Source organism: Apis dorsata, unplaced genomic scaffold, assembly GCF_000469605.1.
Source record: "Apis dorsata unplaced genomic scaffold, Apis dorsata 1.3 scaffold_661, whole genome shotgun sequence".
NCBI lineage: Eukaryota > Metazoa > Arthropoda > Insecta > Hymenoptera > Apidae > Apis > Apis dorsata.
Window position 1 is genome coordinate 100,990 of NW_006263848.1, and position 11,151 is coordinate 112,140.

Here is an 11,151-nt window from a genome sequence, read left to right on the forward strand (position 1 = left end):
CATCGAATTGATTGATTAGATTTATTAAAAAAAATCGAAAGAATCGATTGCGATCGGAAAAGACTTACGGTGCGGCATTCGTCGAAAGATTAGACGACACGAAAAGACCCACAACCATTAATAGTACATAGAACGATATGATTCCTTGCTGCATCCTCGATGATTCTTTTAAATCTGGAATTGAAAGTAATATGATTTCATTTTAAAATTAATCGATTCATTTTATTGTGCATACATTTAATAATACTCGATCGAAATATATATATATATATTTGATAAAAAATTTAATATCTTAATAATTTTATTTGAAATTTTTAACACATCGATATGAAGAAAAAAAAAAGTATAAAATAGAAAAAGGAATAAAAGTTGAAAGAAAGGAAAAAAGAAAGGCAATAGCAATACCACTTTTCTTTTTTCACACTATCTCAAAAGAAAATGGATGCATTCAGTGGTTAAAGCGGCTAACAAACTATTCAACCGACAATCTAGGAAGGAAAGACCGATCGTGGCCAACTTTTCGAGTAGATTCCTCCGTTTTATTGTTTCGATTCGCAACGAATGTTACAATACATGTATATGCGAGTAAATGTATAAATCGTATAATAATTGTAATTTAATAAAATATTCCATTTGCGAAATAAAGATACACATCCTCCTTTCTTTTCTTTTTCTATCTTTAACACGTTGTCACAATTGTGCGTTGATCACAATTATTCGAAACTTATACGTATATATAAAGAAATTTGATCTTTATGGAAATTAACATCTGGAAGTTGGTAATACACGTCTCAGATTATAACGACTCCTTTCCATTTCTGATAGTATCGATGTTCGTTCAATTAGTATTTTATTGGAAGGCAATCACGAGTCGCTTTGAGCGTGCCGAATGGCTGTAACACGGGATAATTGGATTCAGCGCTTCCGATAATTGATGTTGACGATACGTTTTCACGCGTGTACTTACATTCGTTAAGAACGATTCAATATATTTGGATATATATATATATACATCATGAAAAATTGAAAATGTATAAATCTTTGAAAGAATTACGAAGGATTTATCTGATGTTTTTTTTTCAAAAAAAAAAAAAAGAAAATGAGAAATAAGTGAAATAAATATACTTGTTGAAGAAAAAGATGCTACGAAGAGAAGTAAAAGAAGATCTATTGAAAAAATTATCGAAAAATAAAATATTATACCATATTATTATATTGTATAGATAAAAGATTGATTTGGAATTAATTGTTAGTTTATATAACATTTATTAATCTTTTGTCTTTTATTTCTTATTTTTTTTTACCGTGCTTTGCATTTTTCTTATTTTGTGATTCCGTTTCCCATTTTCTGTATCACGTTCTCTGTAGTCCATATTCCGTATTATATTCCGTATCTCGTTTTCTATTTTTCGTTCCCCGTTTTCCGTTTTCCGTTTTCCGTTTTCCGCTTTCCGCTTTCCATCCGATGACTAAGTATATTCGCAACAAGGTGAATCGCGGTTCGATCGAGCATGAAAATTCAAGAAATTGAAGAACAGCTGCGCGTTGCATCGTTTCCTTTATCGATTCTGATTCCTTTATCGGTTCGATTATGATTTAGAAATTACAAGTGGTAACTCGAGAATGATACAAAAATTTATTATACTAGTTCAACGACAATTGCATTTGTAACACAAGTATTCTGAAAATTTTAAAATTTTTCTTCTTAGAACGTGATTCATATTTTTTTTCATGGACGAGAAAGATACATTTATAAGAAGAATTTTGCGATGTCGAAAGGAAATGCAACAACAAACCCAATTACCTGTCGACGTACCGTTTAATTGACGTCGCGAAACAAATGTAACGGACGTGCTGCGAATTATTTTCATCCGAATATCGAAAGAATTTATTATAAGAAATTGAATATTTCTTCGTATATATATTCCAACCTTACATTAGAATAGAGAAGAGAATTTTCATTCATTTCTGCTTATCTGTATTTATTCGACTTCGAAATAAACGAATATACTTAGCAATGTATAAGAGAGAGAAAAAAAAAGACTTGAACAAAAGAAAAGAAAATATCGATTATAATATTCGATCTCGTTTAGACTATAATTTAATAATTCGTTTGTAATAAATATTTTATTTCGAGAGAGAAAAAAATCATAGAATCGACTTATAATTATATTGGAATCATAGAATGATTTAAATTCATCATTATATATTTAATAATCATTGAAACGAAATTCTTGTAAATGTATCGATATCAATCGATTCGATATTGCGCGTTTGTTGAAAATTAATTAAGGGATCGAAAGCAGATAACGAATTCGCGTATTATTTTGGAAAGAACGAGAGAACGAAAGTGCGAAGAGGAAAGGCAGAAATTGGTCGCTTACCTTGCGATTAATACTCCCTTGTCAGGTATAAGGAATGCCGGTAAAGTCGTTCCTTAAGACACAAGGTTGTTTCTTCGAGGGCGAAGAGCTGTGCTCTGTGAATACGAATTTCTTGTTGACGGTTTATATAAGCCCGCGGCTTTGCGCCACTTGTTTCATCCCCATTCCCATCTCTATTTCCATCCCCACCCCGCAATACTCGTAAAGGTTCTCGACCAATGAAACGGTTCCGTGTTCTACCCCATCCGAGCTTTCTACCCTCGATTCTCGTATATCGTTTCGATAACCACCAACGAGCGTAACGCTAACGCGCGCACCCTCTGCCACATTCCGCTGTCGCGACGCGTTGATTCACCGCAACATTTCATCCATTTTTCTTTCGTTTTTCCTCCCGTCTCCTCCGTCTCTTCTTTCCTCGATTTTTTTTCTCATCTTCCCTTTCACCTAATTTCCTTCCCCAATTAAAAGATAAATAGACAGAATCCGAGTCGCGCGAATCTCGAATTCTTCCAGTTTCGAATGAGAATGAGAATTTAAAGTATTAAGTAAATCAAATGTAAAGGATGTATAAATAAAGATGAAGGGAGGACGATCATGGGAGAAAATACTATTTCGTTGGTCGGTAGTCACGTATTCGATAACAACATATAACAATTTCTTAAATGTATAACTATGATGTGTTGCGTTCATTGAAAAATATTAATTTTTATATCGTATAAAAAATATAAATAATTATATTAATAATAATTATATATATATAAAAATCGAGAAAAATGTTTAAATTGCTATAATATATGGATGAAAAAAAAATAAATCATGAAAGAAATTTTTCGATAATTTTCGATCAACGGGCTTGATTACAATATATAATACGTATTATTGTCGAAAATATCTTGATTTTCTGATTTTTTTTATAAAAAGAATGAGAGAGAGAGAGAATGTTTCAAATTAATCAAGAAGGAATAATAGATCGTTTCTTATGAATCGTAATCTCGAGTTAAGATTGCAAACCGATTTTGTCCGTTTTTCTTTTCTCATTTCGTCCTCCTACATCTTATTTACGAGAATTCGAGAATCTTATTACCGTTTATTGCGACGCTTATAACTTATCCCTTTCTTAGGGCGCCGTCTGCGCTATAGTTGGTCAGTATGTAAATCATAGGCCGATAAGCCATTTCAATAATATCCCTGAGACGATGGCGCTTGCTCGTGCAACAAATATGATCGTTATAAAAGAGGGAAATAGAAATAATAAGATTGATTGATACATCTCGAGACGATTGTTCGATCTCGAGCAACTTTTGAAAATTATTTATTATTTGGAAAAATAATGTTTAAACAAAAAGATAAACAGGGAGTTGTGGAAACGAATGAGGGAAGGGAGTGAGAAATATCAAAAAAGAAAGAAAAATTCTGTTCATTCGCAAAAGTAGCCTTTTAATCGTTTCCGATTGTGTAAATCGATTTGAACACTGTATCGTTCTTTTCTTTTTTTAAAATACATCGATTTATCGATTATCGATGTATTGGTTCAGTAACGTGATAAAAGTCGTTAGTTGAGAAAAAAAGGAAGGAAAGGAATCGCGATAAAATTGAACCGAAGCCAAAAAAAACAGATAATTCGTAAATCTGTACGAAAAAGATTCAAATTTTTGCAAATATAAAATCGTTATCCTTGTTCTTTTTTATAATATATGTTAATATAATATTTATATAATATATTATATATAATATAATATTTTTTTTATAATGATTTGATCTATTTGATATTTAATCATTCGAAAAGGATTAAAGGGAGGGAACGAGGGAACGGAAAGAAGGAAAGAAAGAAAGGAAAGGAAAAAAAAATTGAAAAAAATTATTTAATTTTTCTTTCCCTTTCGCGTTAATTTCTAAACTTTAACGATTCCTTTTTTTCCCTTCTTTCTTTTTTTTTTTATTCGAATATAATTCGCCATATAATTTCCACATTCTTACAGATACGAATCGAAGCATGGAAGAAATCGATATCGTTAGACGTTAAAATGAAATAACTCTCTCGGTTTTACGAGATATTTGTCGAGACATAAACTGGAAATTAATCCGACATAGCCAGTGTGCTTACTCGATTTATTCAAACGTCTGGGTTTATTTAAACTTATTTTCATAGATATTGATTTTAAAGTGGGATATAATGAAAAAAATTGTTTATCGATTATTATTTTACCCGATTATTATATAGTATATTATATACAATATACCACGTTCTTTAGTTTCGAACAATTATTCAAGAGATGGAGACACTTTGAAAATTACGTGTATACGTGTTCGCCGAGATAAGAGGAAGGCTCGTCATAGGCTGCTGCTACTACAAGCGTAAGAATTTTTATTGGTCCTTTTCCCTTGTTTTCCTCTCTCTCTCTCTTTCTCTCTCTCTCTCCGTTCCGTTTCCACTGAAATAGAACGAGTTTAGTTACGTTTATTTGTTAAGATTGGTTCGTTTCGATTACATTTTAAAATGATAGTTTCTCTCTTTTCTCTTTCTCTCTCTCTCTTATTCTTTCCTCTCTAGGGAAGAGTCGATTTAATGATTTTCCAAGATATCTAAACTGTGTCGAGAGCAAAGTTACCAGAGTTAGTGGAAAATGAGCGTTGGTCGATCAGTTGATCGTACTTGCTGGTCCTAAACGTGATCCCCGATCTACGCTACGCATATCGCATATTACAAGTTTCTTTCTCGAGAGACCTGCTATTTCTCACGTGTTAACGTATTGCGTAATAATATTCGTGGTAATCTATCAGCGTTGTATCACCGTTGCGTCACCGTCTCGTTGTAATTAGAATTTATCGTTTTTGTACTCGATTGAGCGCGCGTGATTGTGCGTATTACGATTAAAAAAAAAAAAAGAAAATCGAGTTACAGCCGCGTCTATGTAATGAGACAAATTCATAAAAAATGCGGATGATCGAGAAGTCGGAGTTAATAAAATATGCATATAAAATTCGCTGACGAAAAAATCGTTTCGATTTCAGTGGAGGCGAGGTATCAATGCCTCCCGATCTGGGGAAAATATGAAGGAGTCTTACGATATAACGGACAATGTGCATCCTTTTATGCACTCGACGACCCCAACATCTTTTAAAAATTACGATACTTTCGCCTCGAAAAGCTTTAACGTTCTAACGGAATTTCAACTTGGTCTATTCCGCTCGAAGGAAAATCGATTATACATTATCGGTTATCCGTTATCCGCCCCGATGATGAGAATTAATGTTTCGTTAGAAAGTGATTCACTGGAAAAGTAAAAAAGTTAAAATTTCTTTCCCGCTTAATAGAATTTTACGCTTATGTAATAATAGAATGATTCAGAGAGATATCGTTGCTTGTGAATTTACTCGATCGCCTATATCTGTTTATTTATTTTATTTTCCGCACGATCGCGTGTATACTTTCATTATTTGCACTAGAACTCTTATATATTTGACGGTTGATTTACAAAATTGAAAATTTGAATGGTATAAATTTGAATGGAAAGGAAGGAAAAGAAAAGAAATCGCATGATTTTTGCATTGATTCGAAAGAGGTTATATAGGGAAATTTTTTAAAGAAAAGTTAATATTTGTATTCTGTTTAATCGACTGTATTTAACTAGAGAAAATTTAAGTTATCGACTGTTGAAAAAAATACTATTTTGGACAGACTCTGACTTTTGTTCTTGTGAGCAATTCTCATAAAAAGTAATTTTCGCTCTGGTCGATCTCGCATTTTTATACGTATATTGATTAATTATTTGATAATTTATTTGTGTTTCAATCAATATAATTTCTTATTATTTAACTAATAATTATTTTTTTTAAAAATAGAAATGATTGATTATATTTTTAAGAGTGCAGATTGCATTTTTTTATTTTTATACTTATCTATCTATTATGAAATATACATATTTATAATTCAACTATCTCTCCCGAAAAAGATGAATATCCGCAGCTGCTGTCTTTTTTTTAAAAAAGAAAAGTAAATGTCGAAAATATATTTTTGTAAATTCTATTTCAGAGTTTTAAAAAATATTTGTTACGCTTTTTGTAACATGTTAAACAAATATCAAATTTGTCATGTGACGAGTGTAAGTGGAATACTCTTTTGGAAACTCTCAAAATATTTCACACTTTTAATAATAATATATATGTGTAAGTATATATCACGTTTATGCATATTTGTTTTGAATATATTGTAAATTTTTAATAGTATAATTGTAATTATAAATTTTTTTATTTTTTTTCTTTGACTCTCGTTTATCTTCTTGTTCTCATTTTTTCATTTTCTTATTTTGAACTGGAACTTAATTTTTAATTTTTATTATAATATGATGAGATTTTTTAAAATGACTTATATACATAATATAAAAATAATAAATTGTGATTAACATAAAAAATATATTTATAAAGATCTAATCTATTTCATATAATTTTAATAAAATTTTTTTATTTATTTTTCGGCCTCTTTTTTAGTTTACGATTTGATTTAAATCCTTACATTATCATATTCCAGTATTTTTTAATTTAGATATATTTTATGTTAAATTAATTATAATAATTTTTATTATTTTTATTATATTATCTAAATGTTTTTGTGAAATTTCGATATATATATAAAATCTAAAATTGAAATATAATTTTAATATTTGAATTGGAGTATAATTATTATATTTCAATTTTCGCGCGGCTAAAATGAATAGAGAACCATACGATTTCAACCAATCAGAAAATCGCTAAGACCTAACCTGGAGAAATGAATCAATGCGCATTATATTGCGCATATTATTCAGTCTACAGTTGAAAATCGTAGTGATAGGTTGTGTTCCGTTGTTAAAGGTGCATAATTACATAAAATTTATATTTGTATAAAGTATTGTATTACGATTATTAAATTTAATTATAGATTATTAGATTTTGTATAATTACGAATTTGTTTAATCATTATCATTTGTGTAATTATGATTTTTATTATCTTAATATAGATTATCGTCCAATTGGAGTTTCGAAGGCAGGATAACTTTAAAAGTGTAATAATTTTTGCACAATTAGAAGAAACAATACGATGACTATATGCAAATGTAGTAAGTTTTTTATTTATTTTAACAAAAACGTAATTATTATAAATTTCCTTTTCTTTTTATGCGCACAAAAGTGGATGTATTTAATAATTAGATCAGTATAATCAATTTATATATATTTCACATACATTCTCATGTATACATATTTCTTTCCTAAATGCGTCATTCCTATGTTTTTCAACTCGAGTGTTATTATTTCTATATTTGTTTTGGTTTTACTTTTCAACGTTTTTTATAATTCTTTCCGGGAAATTGACGATTCGCACTCGTGTTTGGAGTAGAACATTCTCTTCTTTTTTCCAATTTGTAATTCGATACACCGAAATCGCTGAATGTATTATTTTGTTTATTTAAACTCGAGATAGTTAAATAAAGTAAAATATCGTACTTATTCCGTAATTATTTATACAATTATTTCTTATGGTTTATATTAGTTTTTAATTTTCTATATTTTTATTTTTTAAACTATATTTTGTTTATTCAATTATTTATTGAATAAACATTGTAATTAATAATTCTTTGAAGAATAATTTATTCTTTTTTTCTATCCATTCATATTTTTTTATTTATATCATAAATTTTTAAAATAGAATTTGAGCTAAGTTATTTATTTTAATTTTACAATCATATATTATGTTAAAAATTTGATTTTTTTTTGCACAGATAAATAACTGATTGCTGATTAAGTTCGAAAAAGGATTTTCAATATGTTTACGAAAGAGAGGTAAAGCTTAAATTTTTATATAAAAAGAAAAAATATGTAAGTATTTTTATTTTTATTTTCTTTTTACTGAATTTATATATAATATCTATATAATTTTATGTAATTTTTATATAATTATTATATTTATTGAAAATATCAAGATGATGGTAATAATTGTGTATTTTTTATATAAATGTAAAAATTTTCAAATATTTCTAATACATTAGATGATGTTAACATAATATTATTAATTTTAATAAACATCTACAATATAAGTGTTTTAAAAATAACAGTAGTATTTTAATTTTTCTTAATAAATCCTTTTTCTTTAAAAGAAAGAAAGAAAATATGAACGCATTTGTTTTCTTCTATTCACTCTACTAATGTAATTTCATTTGTGACCGGTATTGTGACCACGCGCAATGTGATTGAAAAATAGAAAAGTGATGGATAACATTTTCTCAATCAAATATTTTCAATGAATTTTTAATTCCAAAAATTATAAAATATATAAGTAGATTTTTATTTCGAATGATTTAATTTTAATATATGTACTTAGATTATAACATCAGTTATCATGTTAGATACTATAAGAAACATTTAATCTTTTTTAAGATTGGTATTCTTATGATACAAAGTTTCATAAAATATAATGTTTATTCTGTTTCTTGTCTGGATTGTTCATCTATTATTATAGAAGATAGAATTATACATATATTTTACACATGTATGTAAAATAATATGAATATATCATATTTTTTTTATACAAATAAGATACAGAATATATTAATTTATATTCCATATTCCATAATTTCATGATCGTGCAAAAAATCAGAATATATATATTTTTTAAAATTTAGATACATATAAATTTTATTTAATTTAGTCACAAAAATTAATAAAATCGATTATACGAAATTATTCAAAAATAATTTCTTTGATATATATTTTCATATATTATACGTATATATTGAATCGTAAATCTGAGTTGAATTATTCATAAGTTAAAATCTATATTACTAATAAATTGTAAATAATTTGTTAATAAATTATTAATATTTATTTAATGCAGATAACGAAATCAATGATTTAAAAAAAAAAAAAAAGATAAAATTTAAATTAATCGAATAGATCGAAACTATCTATCGAGCATATTAATTTTTTATAAATGAAATATGGAAAAAAGGGATTATAATAAGAAAAAGACATAGAAAATAAAAATATGTGAATTATAATTGTCTCCAATATATTGCAAAAGAAAGATAGATAGGAAACAGAACAAATAACGAAAAATAATAGATGAGCTAAGAATTTGCCATCAGCGCCATCTTTTTGAAAGTAGAATAAGATAGAATAGGAATTTAAAATTAGCGCCATCTCTCAAGTACTTTTAGAGATATTTTTCGCGTTCAAAAGATGGCGCTGATTTCCCATTCTTACTACTTTTACTCTCAAATTTTTTTCTGTTATTTATTATCCTTATTATCTTTATTTCATTTGCATCACTCTAAGAGATGGCGTTGATTTCTCATATTTTCATTTCCTATACTTACCATATTATTTATTCGTTTTTCTTGCGTCTATACTTGCTCTTCAAGTTTCAAATTATTTTTCTTTAAATATTCTCAATATAATTTTTGAGCATAAATTAATAAAAACAAAAAATTTTTCTAACTACTTGAAAAATAAATTTAAAATAAAAAGTTATCGATACATGTGATTTGTATAATAGAATCGCATTCAAATTTGTAACTGATCTTTGATGATATGATCAACGGTTGAAAATTCTGTTTCATTGCGAAAGACCAAAATGAAAATTAATAGAACATAAAAGATACATGTACACGTGTATATTTAAAACGTATATAGCTGAAAAGATATACGTGTAAACGCTTTGATCGTTTGGGAAAAAAAGAGGCTGAATTTTATCCATCCGGGTACCCGCAGCCGTATACGTGGTTAGGCTTACATTCTCCACGAATAAATGTATCGATATCGAATCGCATCATCGAAAAATATTACTGAAGAGCACATCGGCGAAAATATCCGCGATCATGTTACGGGATCGATTGACGGAGAAATTTGGACGGAATATTTTTCAAAGATAGATGTGTTATCACTTTTCCCCCCTTTCTTTTCTCTCGTCGTGAACAGCGCGAATAAATAAAGCGGCGTGTTCGATTAATGAAAGGTGCATCAGAGAAGCATTCGCGTCAAGGCATATTGTTGCGACAGTAGAACCGATGTACGGTTATTCGCGCAGGTGTAATATCGTTCCTTCACACCTGTTCCTTCTTGATCTTTCGGGCGAGTAAACCAATAAAATGGACTTTCCATCCGGTAAAGTTCATCGTGTAATTGCTCGTCCCGAGAAAATTCGTCTCGATGCGATATATATATTTTTATCCTTTGGCCGATCAATTTCAGGAACGAAAAAGGTAAAAAAAAAAAAAAAAAAAAAAAAAAACGATAACCAACGCGTGATAACGAAGGACAGGTGCAAGAAATCGAGTTTAACTCTCTTCTACACCGATATTATTTTTGATGATAGCTTAGTACACTTCGATATCCATACAATTTCTACCTATTCTTATTTTATCTTATACGCCTAATTACCTATTTCGTTCTATATTATCTGGACCCATTTACTTTAATTAACGAAACGAAACGACCCGTTTTTTCCACATTGTGTTTACCTTTATTGAATTCGTTGAAACTTTGTAACTTTCGAGAATGATTAATAACGATTTATGATATTTATACACATATAAAATTAGATGTATGTGTCGAAAGAGAGGAGCAAAGGAAGAGAATATATGATCGTGGTGAAAAAAACCGGATGCGTGGCTGTGCTATTAAATTAACGTCTCTCTCTTTCTCTCTTGCATTATTACGAACGAGAAAGAAAAGGAAAAAGAGAGGGGAGGATGGAAGGAGAGAGAGAGAGAGAGAGAGAGAGAGAGAGAGAGAG

The 11,151-nt window shown here is 28.7% G+C and overlaps 1 protein-coding gene and 1 long non-coding RNA gene across 2 annotated transcripts in view; one reads left to right on the forward strand and one right to left on the reverse strand.

The window, feature by feature from the left end:
- Positions 1-11,151, reverse strand: part of LOC102676745 (diuretic hormone class 2) — a 42,714-nt gene that overhangs the window by 1,577 nt on the left and 29,986 nt on the right. The window contains exon 2 of the mRNA XM_006622083.2: positions 69-174. Coding sequence (XP_006622146.1) covers positions 69-154 — 86 coding nt within the window. The 5' untranslated portion in view covers positions 155-174. The remainder of the gene's footprint in view (positions 1-68; positions 175-11,151) is intronic.
- On the forward strand, positions 7,144-8,234 carry LOC116186408. The gene is made up of 3 exons (XR_004151392.1): positions 7,144-7,235; positions 7,382-7,480; positions 8,141-8,234. It is a non-coding gene; the product is annotated as an uncharacterized LOC116186408 (long non-coding RNA).